The sequence below is a fragment of the Trichosurus vulpecula genome, chromosome 5, assembly GCF_011100635.1.
Source record: "Trichosurus vulpecula isolate mTriVul1 chromosome 5, mTriVul1.pri, whole genome shotgun sequence".
Lineage (NCBI taxonomy): Eukaryota > Metazoa > Chordata > Mammalia > Diprotodontia > Phalangeridae > Trichosurus > Trichosurus vulpecula.
In genome coordinates, this window is record NC_050577.1 from 134,003,947 (window position 1) to 134,020,243 (window position 16,297).

General features: G+C 35.8%; 1 protein-coding gene across 5 annotated transcripts in view; it reads right to left on the reverse strand.

The window, feature by feature from the left end:
• ST7 (suppression of tumorigenicity 7) overlaps window positions 1-16,297 on the reverse strand; it is a 291,352-nt gene that overhangs the window by 215,455 nt on the left and 59,600 nt on the right. The window contains exon 1 of one of the 5 annotated variants that reach the window (XM_036759845.1): window positions 7,918-8,344. The exons of the other annotated variants lie outside the window; for them this stretch is intronic. Within the exon in view, the coding sequence (XP_036615740.1) occupies window positions 7,918-7,939 (22 nt within the window). The 5' untranslated portion in view covers window positions 7,940-8,344. Of the gene's footprint in view, window positions 1-7,917; window positions 8,345-16,297 lie in introns of those variants that run through there. 5 annotated transcript variants of the gene reach the window in all.

The window sequence follows — 16,297 nt, forward strand, 5'->3', positions numbered from 1 at the left end:
GTCAGTGTAAATATAAAGAACTGTATCCTGAAGTTTCAATTAACTGAACAACCTAACAAAGAATTACAAGGTATGGATTCCTGAAAGGAACCTAGTGACCACTTTCCTCTTCGATTATTATTTTTAAAATTTCTACGGGGTGGGGGGCGGGAACTATATTATTAGGTGTCTGTCTTCTAATTAATTACTCTTCTGGTATTTCACAGCTGGATACCAACATAGCTTTTATCAGTTGGATATACATGTAAATAAAGGTTTACTAGTATAAGTCAATATGAAGGGTCAAGTTTCCAAAGAGCCACAATAAGATGACACAAAAGTAAATTTTCTTTCAAGATAAAAATGTCATCCTTTTTCTCCCTTCCACTGCTTGGAAAACATATTATGCATAATTATGTGAAGGTAGAACCATCACTAATGAGAAAAGCTACAAAGCATAGTTTAAAAATACACTGGATTTGTCATCTGTTGAAAGACCTGTATTCAAATCCTCAAACTAGGGGCCGCTAGGTGGCGCAGTGAGTAGAGAGTACTGACCGGGAAGTCAGAAGGACTGTATTTCAAAGATGACCTCAGACACCTGACACACTTCCTAGCTGTGTGACCTTGGGCAAGTCACTTAACCCCAATTGCCTAGGCCCCCCCCCCAAAATCCCCAAACTACTTAATATGTATTGCTATGTAAACTGGGAAAAGTCATTACCCATATCTGGACTACCTTCTTTATAAATTAAAGGATAGCACTAAATCAGGCATCCTTAACCATTTTTGTGTCATGTTCCCCTTTGGCAATATGGTGAAGTCTATAGACCCCTTCTCAGAATAATGTTTTTTAAATTCATAATTGAAGGAAATGCTAAATTTAGGTTAGAAGTTTGTAAAAATATGTCCCTTTTTCCCTGAAAAGAGATAAAATCTTTTTTTCCCAGCCAACTCCACAGAACCCCCTGAAATCTATCCACCCCAATTTAAAACCTCCTTCATTAAATGATCTCTAAGGTCCTTTCCTGATCTAACGCCTATAAATTTTGCTCATCCTTTCTAGAAGTTTCCATATTTAAATTGGCCATTGAGATTAGCCATTTTTTTTTCCTAAAAAAGATTTGATTAATCATTCTAGGGACCAGCTTCCAATGTTTTTAGTCACACTAGTCATGTTAAATCCATTATCAATCAGTTAAGAAGAATTTATTAAGCATTTTTGTATGCCAGGCACTACACTAAGTGCTGGGGTTACAGAGAAAGACTAAAAACAGTCCTTGCTTAAGAAGCTCCTGTTATAATGGGGGAGACAACATGTAAATAACTAAATACAGACAAGCTATATGAGTGTACAAAGAAGGCACTCAGAGAGGAGGGAGGCGTTAGCAGCTGGGGAGATTGGGAAAGGCTTACTGGAGTAGGTAGGATTTGAGCTGAGTCTTCAAGGGGAAACTAAGTAAGGGAAACTAAGCTACAGATGTGAGGGAAAAGGACATTACAGGGATGAGAGACAGACTGGGCAAAGGCACAGATACAGTTGATGGAGTGAGCGTCCAGGGCACTGCCAGAGGACTGCTAAGTACATGAAGGAGGAAAAGAAGCCTGGAAAGTCAAGAAGGGACTAGGTTATGAAGAGTTTTAAAAGCCAAATAAAAGAGTTTCTATTTGATCCTGAAGGCAACAGGGGGTCACTCGAGCTGAGTTGAGGGTGACATGGTCAGGCCTGCTCTTTAAAAAATGTCACCCTGGCAACTGGGTGGGAGATTGGATTGAAGATGAGAGAGGCTTGAAGCAGGGTGACCAATTAAGAGGCTTTTGCCATATGCCAAGTGAGAAGCGATGAGGGCATGAAGAAAGGTGGTGGCTGTGGGAGTGCAGAGAAGGCAAGAGATAGATTATAGATATAAATATAGACATGGATGGGGGACATGGATAGACAACAGATAGAGATAGAGATAAAGATATAAGACAGATAGGTAGTAACTACAAGATTACAGAACAGACTGGATCCTAGCGAGGAGTCGAGGGTGACATCTGAGCCTTTCTGAGAGACTGGCAGCCTGGGTGACTGGGAGAATGATGCTTTCAACCACTACATGGAAGTTGGGAAGAGGGGACGGTTTGGGAAAGGAGAAGGAGAGGTCTCTTTTTGATCACTTCAGTAATCTGCTCATTTGAAAGCCTATTAATAAGGCTATGCTTTGTATGAATTAGAACTTGTCATCAATTCAGTAAAGTTTCAGTTTATAATAAAGATATACCTCCCTGTCTGGAAACTGTATTCTCAGCATGTATAAATGAACAAATTTTTAAAAATCATCCTTGGATATTAGTCTATTAGGATTATCAATCTATCAGCTTCTAGGTAGTCTAGGAAAAGCAAAATGCAATAAAAAATACAATGGCAAAAAAAAAATTTCTAAAGGAACAGTTCTACAATTTTCTATTCTAGTCAAGCAAACAGTCCCTATGATGAGTTTTTTTTTAAAACTAGCTTAATCTGAGGATTATTTAAATTATAAAAAAACTATAGTAGATAAGCTATATTTATGTAAAAACTTTTTTTCATAATTTTAAGATGGTAGGATTCTTCTTCCTAGGAAGAAGATAACCAAATTATCTCACATTACATTTTCTAGCGTCCCATACCAAGTCCTACCATATGTTCAGCATATCATAATAGTAATAATAATATGTATATATTTATCTTATGCAATTCCTATTAATGTTTTGAAATCAAACTACAAATAATCAGAGCCTTTTCTGGCTAAGAATCCCTAATAACAATGGGACCGATTCACATCCTGTATAATTACCCAGGGGAGAGTCTATGGGGAAAGTTTCCATATATGGTTATTTTCCCCATAGAATCCCCACAGTTACACAGGATATGAATCTAGTCATTGTGACACTGCAAACAACAGATCACTAAAACCCATTTATAATCTTGCTAGACAGAACGTAGACTAACACTTATTCGACCAATCATAGAAGAAAAAGTTTGGAAGGGAAATATTGGTGGAAAATTTAGAAATGGAATTTTTTTAGTCCATGTTTTCATATTACTAAAATGGATCTATAAATATAAATATGAACAAATTTTCCTCCCTCCCTTAAAGTTTATTTTTAAATGCAAAAGTATTAAAAGTTATGATGTGAACAATCAACACCCAAGAAATCCAAACAGAAGTTTAACACCAGAACCTCATGCTGTCAGACGGAGAGAAAAGATGATACAGCAACATGAGCCAACAATGGAACATGAGCTTTAGGTTTCCAAGTGAGCTGAGCATGTAAGCTTGTCACAGTCTAAATCTCTGTGAGCCATGCTGCTTTTTCAATATTCAGGAAGTTAACAGCATCTGTTCCTCTGTTGCTCTAAAGGTGAATAAATATGATAAAGTTTCCTTTTAAATTCATGGTTACCTAAGGGAATTTAGATTATATTTTGTTGTTTTCATATAAAAAGTATCTTTCTAAAAAATCTATTTCTACTAGAGAGACTCAGCTAAAGATAGGAAGAAAATAGAGTTCTTAAACCAATGAGCTTCCTACAACAAAGACTCATCAAAGGGGAAAGGAGAAGACTGAAATGCCTAACTTTTTGATAGGATGAGTATCAGAATTTGCTGAAATTTTTTCAATCCATATGTAGATGTCCAAGTGTGCCTGATATGACTAGAGATATCTGAGTAAAATAATTCTCATTGTTCACTGTTCTATCAATTTAAAAATATAATTTTAAAAACAAGATGCTGGGCTTAAAAATAATATATCAATTGAAAAGGGTGATTCTGAATTACACATAAAAGCGAAGTCTGTCATTCTTTAAATTATCAAATTTAAGTGTTGGCCTGTCTATTGCTACAGTATACACAGTTGGTTGTCTTCCACATAAGTGGCTCATGATTTTGCAATACTTTTTTTAGATAAAAAGCATACTACCACATATTATTAAGAACTCACGTTTCTTAGTTCAAAGTGTTATATCGTGTTTTTCTTTCTCTATTTCTGTCATAAATTAAAACAAAAGTGACATCTAAAATTGGCCAGGACCACTTGCCCAGATAGTTCTCCTGGATCTAATAAAAAGGCAGGCATTTAGACTCTCACCCACACAAACTGGGGAGGAGCAACAATAACGGAGAACTTCTCCTTGAGAGAGGAGCTGGGATGAGGTGTCTTTGCCAGCTACTTTTTTTTTTAACTTTTAAAAATGTATTTCCTCTCTTTGATACTTTTAAATAAATAAAAATATTTTTTCTTCCCTCTCCCCTCCCACCCCAAAACCCACTTCCCTTCCGCACATATCCTTCAGGCTGCCCCTTTTGTTATTTCTTTTCCTCTTCCATATCCTGGATGGGCATTTCAATCTGATTTCACTAGTATAAAATGCTGAGGGTGTTGGGTGTCTCTGCCTGCTCCATCCCCACAGGGATGACCCCAAGTCTCACACTACCCTGGACAGTGCTTACGTCAGTCTAGTTAGGGAGTCATGTGCTCAGGGAAGCCCATTAACACTTTCTGGCCATCAGGGCACAATTACTGCTGCAGTGACACTTTAAATGGTACCCTAATGGCCTGGAGAGTTAACCACTAGGGAGTGACTTCAGTACTAGGGAGGATAAAGTCCAATAAGTACTAATTGAATTGAATTTGATCTTGCTTGAAGTATTTACTTTTTTAGAGAATCTCTGCCTTTATCAGGTTGCTGTGCTTTATCAGGATGTAACCAGATGTCTGCTGTGGTAAATACAGGATAGGGTCAATTTTCCCTGCCAACATATCTAGAATAAATAATAATTTGCTTTTTACCTACATCATTATTTAAGGTCTTTAGGCTCTTCAAATTACAAAATTGGAATATCAAGTTTAAAAATACTGTCAAATTAAACTTTGGTCTCAAAATATGTACTTTGAAAACTAAAAATAATACTTTATGGCAGTGTACTTCTTCCAGAAGAACTCAAAGTACTCTGCCTACAGAAATTCTCCTTTCGGATAGTGCAGGCACAGAGAGTGTTGGTCTTATAACTCCCATTTTACAGAAGAGAAAACAGATTTGCATGAACACTAACAAAATATCAAACAATGCAAATTAGCTTCAGGAAAGGTTACAGAAATTCTGTTTTCTTCCCCAAAGGGTAAACGCACACAATGCAGCACCACTAATCCAACTAAGATTATCTGTTAAGTCCAAATTCAATTCATTTCAACCAACACTCATTAAAGATGCCTGGTATTTTGAAGGCATTGTCCAAAATGCTATGGATAGAATGCACAACCATGTGAATGGCAAAGAACTCATGAGCTGTAAGAATTTAGATCCATCAACTCTTGTAAGAGTCTGACCGGTTCTCCTACAGTTCATGAAGATCTCCCCTCAGTTCAATGTTCTGGTCACCATTTCTTTGTTAAAAAGAAATCAATACCAGGCTAGAAAGCAAATGTAGGCATTATTAATGTTCTTAACATTAACAAGCATGGACATCTTTCCCTTAGGAGAGTTCTAAGGACTGCTTCTATCAGTTACCTTTTAATCGCTTTCAGGTACTTTTTATAAGCAGCTTAAGGAATCAAGCAGTATAGTTTTAGGAGGATAGAATATTGTGTAATGTGACACCAAGGAGAGGCGGCAAATTGCTGACCTCGAAGGCCCAAATCACAAAAAACAGCCTAATCCAGCATGTGGACAATGGAAGGTTTTTAAAAGATGATTTCTTTTAGAAAGAGACAAAAAACAAAAGATGTCCCTAAAGGAAAAAGAGAGACCCTTCTTCAGATAACTAATATTCACAAAAAGAAGTATAATAGACCATGGCAAAATTTCAAGGTTAAGAGTGATAACCTAGGTGGATAAGAAACAACTCAACCTTTCACAGCACAAAACACAATGCCCAACACTCTGTGCCAGATGAGGAAAACATAGTAATTCTATTAGAGATAACAAACTTGATTCCTTCTAACTTTGTAGAATTCCAAATAACAAAATTAGCTTTAGATAGCTTCAATCCCTAACATAAATATAGACACAGGAAGAGAGTAAAGCTCCCTATATATATGCATACACAACAAAACCAAAATAAATGCCAATGGACAAGACAAAAGACTTGACCTTCCTTTGAATGTAAGCTTTAAGGCACCTACCCTGCTCTAAGCTAGGACTCATGGATACTTCTGACTAGGGACATAACTGGCTTGCCCTCCTGTTTGACTCTAACCCTACCATTCAATAAGGTTTAAAAAAGAAAAAAGGCTGTTACAGAACAAGACAAGTGGTTTCTAGCACCCTTCCTTCCCACCCCCCCACCCCACCCCCCTCGCTATGATTCAGTGATCTGGTGGTAGCCATGGAGACCAAAAGCAACCAGCAATCTTCAGACAAACCAGATAGCACATGGGTAAAATTCTGTTCAAAAGATTAAGAAGCTGCTCCTTTGTAATATACTTAGCCAAACAATATCAGAGCATCCAAGCTAAGAATCCAAAGCCTATCAGACAGCTTCATTTGTATAAAACTCAAATTTCCTGTCTGTGTGTGTGTGTGTGTGTGTGCATGTGTGTGTCTATATTTATGCCTATATTTGTATACCTGAACAAGCAGAATTCCTTGACTAAGAAGGAATTGGAAGATCTTAGTCACTGACTAGTGAGTCCTTAGTAAAAGTATGTTTCTAAATGGAATCATTTACAAATGGCAAAAAGTAAATAAAAGTATTAGGAAAAAAGAGTATTCTGTGAAATATAAAAACATAAAGAATCAAAAATTAAATTTCACTTTTATTCTTTCCTGACCTTGATGGGTCATTGTGACAGTGTCAAGGAAAGCAAAGCTGCCACCATGAAACAAGAGGATTAATTAACCCCACAAGAAAAGCCAGCCAAGAAACATGAAAAAAAAAAAGCTGAGAATTATCAGATATATTGTTAGGTTACTGCTCTAGGCAAATAAGGAGCTGTATAAAAATATTTATTCTGACCATCTAAGGACAATATCATAATTCAAGTTTGCAAGAAAAAATATGTCCAACTCTTTCCTCTTGTCTAAAATGAGGCAGCTCCTTGCTAAATTTTTTAAATGTTCTAAGTGCCTGCAGGTTGCGACCATGTACAAGTAATTCTTCACCCTCATTCTGGATATAAAGCAGTCATTCAAATGCTCTGCAGGGCCGTACAGCACATTTACAAATTGTATTATTCCACATTTATCATTAAATAAACCTTATATGCAATAACTTAGGTATAATATCATTTTTAGCACTAGTTTAGGTTGTCTAAGATGATACTGCCATCCAGCCTGTCCCACTGTACAAGGTTTGCAGGTTTCACTGCACAAGTTTAATCATACAGAAAATGCTGGATCACTGCTTTAGCCATTACATGTAAATCTAACATATAAAATGGCCCAATTTTCTGAAATAAAATGGATTTCGCTTTTTACTTATAAAATTAAATCTACCCTTTTGTTTAAAAAAAATGAAGGGGAGGAAATACAATAGCACCCTTCCTCCCTTAAGATAAATTTTTCAAGCCTCTCCTTTCTAATCACCAGCAGCCTCTTCTCAAATCCTTCAAGTATTTACATCAAATCTGAGCGCCACAACCACATATAACAATAGGGATCACTGACAGACCTAATCCTATCAATTAACATATTCAAGTGAGACTGCCTAGATCCTAGGACTCTTCTCTTCCTCCCTCTTTCCCTTCCTCCCCTAGGCCTGGTTTTGACCATACTGACATCTCTAGCTTTAAGGATGCACCACCCAGTTAAAGGGGAGTCACTTCCCTGGGATCAATTCCTTTGTAAACAGATCAAAAAACACACAGCTTTAGCTAATGACCTAAGGCAAAGAGAACACAAACTCCTGATGAATGAAACCATGACACCAAACAACCTTCTAAATAGGAAAGAAGTGGGATACGTTTACTTACATGAAGATTCAGTGCCAAACATGGCTGGCCCCAGATGCTGCTCTCAAAAAAAAAGGAAGTAGAAAGATTAAAAAAAAAGAGGAAAGAATGAGTGAGTGTGAGAGAGAAGAGATGAGCCGACTACACAGCAGGGGTCATGAAGCCAGACAATGCAGTCCAGGCTGTATCCAGCTGCCAGATTCTCCTCTCACACGCTTCAGTTTTCTCCCATGTAAGTGAAAAGCAAAGGTCTCCTGTAGAACCCAAAAAATCAGGAACTGCTCTTTTAAATCCAATAGACAAGAGAAGGCCGATGGGTGTCTTATGTGATGCAGTGAGGGAGGACTAGGTAGCAGTAGCAGCAGCCAGCAGATACTGCAATCCCCAACCCCGGCTCTCTCAGTAAGACAATAGCAGAGCTTATGCATACACTGGATGACGTCAGGACACTGCAAAGACTGACTGCTGCTGTTAACCAGCGGCTCAGAAGGGGCTTCAACAGAGCAGAGAAATTCAAATGGGAATTCCTTTGTCACAAAATGCACAAGACAAAGAGCCAGACATATATTTCCCTCTCCTGTTAAAAACTTCATCCTTTGATACCGGTCAGACTGAAACAGCCCTAAGATAAATTAAGAATGTATGCTCTGAAGCAACTTGGCCATGAAATTTATCATGCAAAATTGGTTTTATGGATCAAGTAGAACTTTCAAGTGACAGGAGGGAATGAAAATATAGGAGAAATAAGCATATATAAACACACAATAGTCATAAATTTCAGAAAAGCTAATTACTCCTTTATTTACTCTAAATTTAGTATGGTAGACTAGGAAATCAAGAGTAAGACACAAACATCTAGAGGTATGACTAAAATATTCTGGTCATTTGGTATTGCAGTAGCAGTTAAAAACCTACTGCAAATCTAAAGAGAATCTGAAAATGGAAAATGACCACAAGAAGAAATTATGAAACTATTATTCAAATATGGAAAGCTATATTTTAGCAAAAACACAAATAGATACATAGATGCCTTTTTTTTTTACTACCTTCCTTCTTCCTCATTTGCCTAACTGTGCAGCTATTCATTTCACCTGCCTGTCAGAATTACTACTTCCAAGGTCAACTCACTCATGCAAAGGGATTGCATATATACCCACTTATAAGTAAGATGCATACAAAATACACATTTCACATCAAACACACTGAAGCCACTAACTACTTTGAATCACTTGGCAAACAAAAAGCTATGTTACCATATTCTCAGGAACCAGGCAAAAGAACCACATGGAAGAAGTATAAGCATGAACTACTAGAATAGTTACCCAGAAGGGTCAAAGGAGAGAGTATTTTTAATAGCTCTTAATGAATAAGCCCACACAGCTGCCATCACAGCAAAAAGAAAAGTACTGAAAAAGAAGGGAAAAAGGTCCAGTTAATAAAAGAAGCCAAAAAAAAAAAGTATTCATGTTCTTGAATGCTGCTTGCTTCCTTTGATACTTGGCTTCCTGATTTTCTAAAAGAAATAAACATATCTGTTTTTAGAGAACGAAAAATCTCAGTAAGCATGCTGTATAAAAACTGTTCTGTGAATATTTCCTAATAAAATCCTTCAAGAAATGTATGTTTATTTTAACTATAATTACTCTACTCAGACTTTTCAGAAAATGGCCTTTCAATCTAAACTTTAAAAATATTTTAAGTTTTAGGAGTTTTTGTTTGTTTTAGTGTGCCTAAACTTAAAAAAAGTCATACTCTCTGTGATCAGGACTAATCAGATAGCATACAATTATACTGTACCTCTTAAACCATGCTTTATACTTCTTCAGAAACATTCAAGAGCAGTTTTTCTACTGACATTTTATTAGGTATTACAGAACAACACAAGCATTTCATGCAAGTGTATGAGACTTTTATCAACTACAATGTCATTATAAAAGATCATGAATTAATAATAGTTACATTCACAGTAAACTATTTACTGTTAAAATATTATATGATCATGACATGTGAACTGACAAGCGAACATAACATCGCTGACTGTCATTTACAAGCCCAAGAATTTTGAAAGTATGTGATTAAGAGCAAAATGGGTCCAAGGACTTCAAATTTCCCACTACACACAGACACACACACAATTTGGTTGTTACGTAGGAGATCAGTTCTTCAATACATCTTTAAGATTAGTCCGCTAATATTCAATAGTATTGTAATATAATCACTGTATGAAAGCTAAATTATCTTTTAAGTACTGTACCATTACAGTTTTATTAAGTACTGTACCATTACAATTTGATTTTTTAAAACCACTTAATGCAAAACAAAACACAGTCTTGAAAACTATCTGCAAAACAATCGATCTCTCATATATACATTAAAATTACAGAAGTCAGCATGACAAATGGAACTTTGTTCAATGATCTATTTTCTAGGGAAATACAAAGCAGAAAAATATAAACGACACAAAGTTATTTGTCAGTTTTGCTGCATTTGACTCATATAATCTCTGTACCTCAAATTTTTTTGTCTTTAAAATGAGAGAATTAAAATAAATAATCTCTAAGGTCTCTTCTAGCTCTAACAATCTATATATCATATTATGAGGAAAATTCAAACACGAGAAGGATTTCTCATTGATGGTAAGGTTGTTCAAATGCTCCTCTTTGCAAATGATGTTGTACTCATTGCATCATGACCTGGAAAGATAACTACAAGCTAAGTCCAGAACTGAGTGACTGAAGTAGACTGGAACAGATTGGATCTTATTTGGAAAGTTATATAGAGCTTTTGATGATCACAACTACGGAGTCATTAAAAAAATCCATTTCTTTAATGCCAATATTCTAGTGACACCATATGGGTGCAAATCATGTAATAGCACAATCTTGATATTAGAAATTCAAGTAATGTAAAAAACATTAGAAAGATGAATGTTAGGAATATGTCAAAATATGGCTGATGATGGTGATCAAGTGAGGAAGGCATTATAAAAGACATGTAAGGCTGGAAAAGAAGGTGAGTGGGGTATACAGTAAGAATGAAAGACAACATACTATCAACCAGAGTTGTAAACTGGTAAATAACGCACTCATAATAAAAGAAGCTCTACTGTTAAGGCAGATGTTCCATGAGGAATGAATGCAAAGATATGCACAACAATTACAGAGGATGAGAAAGAATGGAGATCAAACTTTAAATGGGCTGCTTCAGGAGATGCTAGGTTCCACATCAATGGAGGTATTCAAATAGAAGCTAGATAATCACACATAAAAATAAAGATAACCACACATAAAAATAAGAGGCCGACTGATAAAGGACAAAGGACAAATGCACAACATTTACTGGGCATTTCATTCAACTTCTCTGAAACTCAGTTTCCTTGTCTATAAAAGAGGGATAATAGCACTTCCCAGCATTATTTTCAGGAACGTATGTTTAGGATTAGAAGAAAATTTAGAGGCCATCTCGTCCAGGCCTGCACAACCAGCAGCCCACCAAAGGTTTTCAGAGGGTCCATGAAAAACGTAGAGGAAATCCTCTGGCATGCCTGCGGCCATAAGCAGTCCACCGGCCGCAGGTTGTGCAGGCCTGATCTAGTCCAACCTCCTCTTTTTATAGATAAAGAAACTGAAGTTCAAAATACAGAATATAATCTAATACAGTCATAAACCTTTTAAAACTTTACAAATGTCAGCTATTGATACTGAAGATACTCCAGTTCCAGTATATGTTGAACTAGACAATCTCTAAGGTGTGTTCTGATTTGGATGTTCTAAGATTTTATGATTTAACATTTAGCATACATCAGTGAAGGAGGCAACAACATAGATGAAATAATCCACCAAGGCACAGAGTTAAACCTACTATGGCCTTTATTGTAATGTGCTGGAGTACCTTAGTTGTATCTGTTAACATGTTACAAGGAATCTAGAAGACCAAGTTAGCAGGGGGTGTTAGGGAAGAATGACATACTTATAATTAAAGGTAATAAAGCACTACTCATTTTCCTCATTTTAGATCTAAAGAATGTTCACCTTGGAAGATTCCATTGTAATCCAGAATTCAGTGCCCCAAGACTATTAGGACCAAGAAAAGCTAAAACTAGACATGTTTTGTTTGACTTTATATAAATGGGTGGAGGAGAAGTATGTTTTATTAAATAGTTTTTTGCTGTTTAATAGTATAATATTGGAAAGTATTACTTTTTAATATTATATATCTTTAGTGGGGTTGACAAGTGCTAGAGATAAGGTGTGCCACATATTTAGGTCAAATAATGACAGAAATCTTTTATAATCACATTAAATAATTCCAGTGAAAATGTTGCATGGAATATTGATTTAATCACAGTAGAGAAAAAGCTTTATTTGGTTTCTAAAAATTATATTACCTAAATATTTAAGACTGTTGTGTTCCATATCTCATTGTTCTATGTGGTATGATATAAAATGTTTGGATGGATTTTGTTTCTGAGAAAAGCTTGGATCACTTAAGGAAGCTTGCAATTTCCTGAAGGCAACCCAGTCCACTCTCCTCTTCCTGTTTAATTCTGAGCTGTACTAATCATCCATTTGGTCTCTTTGTTTCAGATAGAAAGATAGATGTATATGTACATGTGTATGTGTATGTATGTATACACATGCACACACATACGTACTGATGAACAAGCTCTATAGGTTATCCATTTAACTGCTTGTCACAATCTGGGTAATAGACCTTTTTCATCCACCTAGTCTTCTTCGTGTAGATGGTTAGACCAACTTCTTTTGAATGGTTACGGATGTCTTCCAGGATGCTCTGCAATGTTCTGGTACTTGGTGAAACCAATATAATGTCATTAACAAACAGAAGCAACTAGAGCGCCTCGCTATTATTAATACAAAGCTTCTGTCAACCTGGACTCTGCATTGGATCTCCTCCATCAAAATGGCAACCTTGCATTTCCCTGTTACATTCCTCACCTAATATCTATGATCCAAAGATCAATGAAGAGGAATATTTCTTTTGTTTTATCTTTAAAGAAATCTTAACTCTGATACATGAATGAGAGGCGTATTATTAGAAGAGAACCTTCAAGGTGGGGCTTTGTTCTTCCAAATCAAAATTGGCTTGTGTTTTTTTCATAATCAACGAACAACAAGAAGGGTGGGATGTTACATTCTCTATTTTTTAGTCAACTGCAAAATGGAGAAGGGACGGTCCATTGTAGCGTATCAATTATAAAGACTTTGTTTCCCACTAATACTCTTAAGGAGAATGCCTTCAATTGATGTGGAGGTGAGAGGAAGTAAGAGTAAGAGAGGGGGAGACCGGCAGGGAGAGGGGAGAAAGGGAAAAGAAGGGGAGAATGAAGAAATGGGGACGGGAGAGGAGAATCTGTGGTCACACACTTGCCTTTCCCTGTATGAAACAAAGATGCTTTAGTTATTTGGCAGTTAACATGGCTATCAGCACTGCCTTGGGAACATAACCCATTTTTTATGAGTGACGGTAGCATAGATCTAACCACACATATAGATGAGGAAATTAAAAACCAAATTTTTTCAAGCTACAATGTTAAAGAAAAGCAAACAGAGGTACCGCAGAAAATTATTGGGGGGGAGGGGGCAGGAGGCAGCAAAGGTACCAGCCCTGAAAAGCTAGACGCTAGAGAAATCCAAAAGACAGGGAAAAAATGTAAAATGCATAAAAGGTATGGGAGAGAACCCCAAGAAAATAAAAATGTATCCTTCCAACAGCTCATGTCGACAGCTATAGAAAATCAATACTGATCTTGAGATGTAGCAGAAGTGAGATGGAGCAAACAGACTTAAGTCATACAAAGTATTTCACGTTTCATAAATGTTTATTGAACTCAAATGGTCACACTGTATTTAATAATACAATAACTCAAAATCAAAAACTTGATTTTATACATTTCATAGGAGTTATACTTGTATGTCACATACGTAGCTACCATTATATGACGGAGATAATCAACGACAATTTATTAAGCACCGACTATGTGCATGGCCTTGTCCAGGGGTCACAAAGATACAAATAAAATAGTCCCTGCCCTTAAGGAGCTTATATTTTAAAGGGTAAAATGAGAAGTTCACATCTAAGTATACACAAAACAATTACAATAAATAACTGATCTGATATAGTAAAACTTTATGAAGTACTTTAAATACTCTATTTCACTTGACCCTAATAACAACCCTGCGAGGTAATATTGCTACTACATGCTTATTTCATAAATTGAAGACTAATTATCAGAAAGGTTAAATGACTTGTCAAAGGTGGGATTTGAAACCAGGTGCTTCCCGACTCTCGGTTCAGTCAATGCTCTTCACCCTATATCAACGTGGTTGACCTCTAAAATCAAGAGAAAAATAAAGTACAAAGAGAAAAAGAAGAATAGAAGAGTAGGAAAAAAAAGGCCTTCAGTGAGACATATTTTTAGGTGAGAGACCATATACTAGTTGAAATAACTGCTTTGTAATTGTGTTTTATAAAATTTCTTTTTTTCAATTTACACAATCAAATCGTGAGATTTTAAATCTATTTCTTGGCTTATCCTTGTGAAATGAGAGAGTGCTTTTGAGAAGGTACCGCCCCAAACATTCTAATTTTTTCAAATCAACTATAAGAACTGTATATTATGGATACTGAGGTTTTTTTTTTTCATTCATTAAACAACACATAAAATGCAAAGGGAATAAACTTCTAAAAATAAATAGCACCAATAGATCTGACTGTGCCTTTGGAGCCCTGACATATGTCTAAGTATTTTGAAATTTATTTAGATCCATATAGTAAGGAGCATCTATATCTCTTAAAAAAAAAAAAACAATTACTGAACTCCAGACTGCCCCTTCAGTCTCATGGTACGAGTTCAAGGAATGAAAAGTTACTTTAAAGATTAGCCTATGGAAAAATATAAGAAGACAAATGTGTTTCTTTTTCCTCCCACCCCAAATCATATAATGCAATCCAGAAACCAAATTACTTTTTTTTCCTTCATTCTTGCCATTTGTATTTCTATCCCTGTCTATCAATCAAGGTAGTGTTTTACTACAAATAGAAAAATGAGCAATGAATTCACAAACTAAAGAGACACAAATAACAATCCAAACCCTTCAGAGGTATGACGGCCATTATTTAGGCTTGCCATAGCCCCTCCGATGTAAGAAGAATAAAACAATGGCAGTTTTCCAAGAAGTGTATAGGCTGCATGGGGGAAATCTCAGGAAAAATAAATCTAATAGTTAAACTTGGCTACAACTCTTCAAACAACCAAATTTCAAATGGAATGTTGGAAGATACAATGCCAGTGTAGCAGAAAGAGCATTAGATAGGACATCATCTCCCCAGTCAGCCAGGTTCAGGCATTTCACTCTTATTCTCCCCAATATCCAATGAACTGACAAGCTTTACCAATTCTACCTTTTTTAATATCAATCATATCCATACCCTTCTTGATACTAATACCATACTCTAGTTCAGGCCTTCATCAGCTCTCACTGAGAATATTACAAGAGCGTCCCAAATGTTTTCCCCATATCCAATCTCTCCTTTTTCCAATCTATCCTCTAGGTAGATCCCAAAATGTTATCCTCTAAGCATGTCTGACCACATCACTCTTCTAACAAAAGCATCAGTGGCCCTCCCTTTCCTTTAATATGAAATACACCAATATTGTATAAGCTATCTGCAAAAATAGGTAGAAGGAGCCTTTCAATACCTTTCTATAACACTAATATGGTCTTAACATCTAAAGCGAGGAAATACAAAGAAGACAAAGAAAACTATAGATCAGGGGTTCTGATCCTAAAGCCCATCAATAAACTTTTTATAACTACATTTCAATGTAATATAATTCAATGCAAATCAATTAATTTGTATTTTATTTTATTTTTGACATATTTTATTATATATTTGTACTTTATGTTCTTAAAAACATTATTCAGAAAAAATGCTTCACCAGACTGCCAAAGAGGTCTATGACTGAAAAAAAAAGGTTAAGAACCCCTACTGCAGACAAATATTCCTAATGAACAATGGTACAAAAGTTTCGAATAAAACATTACCAAATAGATTACGACAACATATTAAAGAGCTTATACACTATGACCAGGTTGAGTTTTTACCAGGAATGAAATGTTGGTTCAATATTAAACACAATAAACTATATTAATTACATAAAAAAATAAAAAGCACATAATTGTATCAACAAATGCTAAAAGAGGCTTTTGACAGAAAAATCAAACATTGCTTTGTTTTTAAAAACACAAGAAGCATAGGATTAATTCTTGTTTAATATAGTAAATAAGGTCAATATAAAACTAAGACTAAATATTACGTGTAATGGAAAAAAGTTGGAGGCCTTTGCAATAAAATTAAGGATAAAGCAAGATTACCC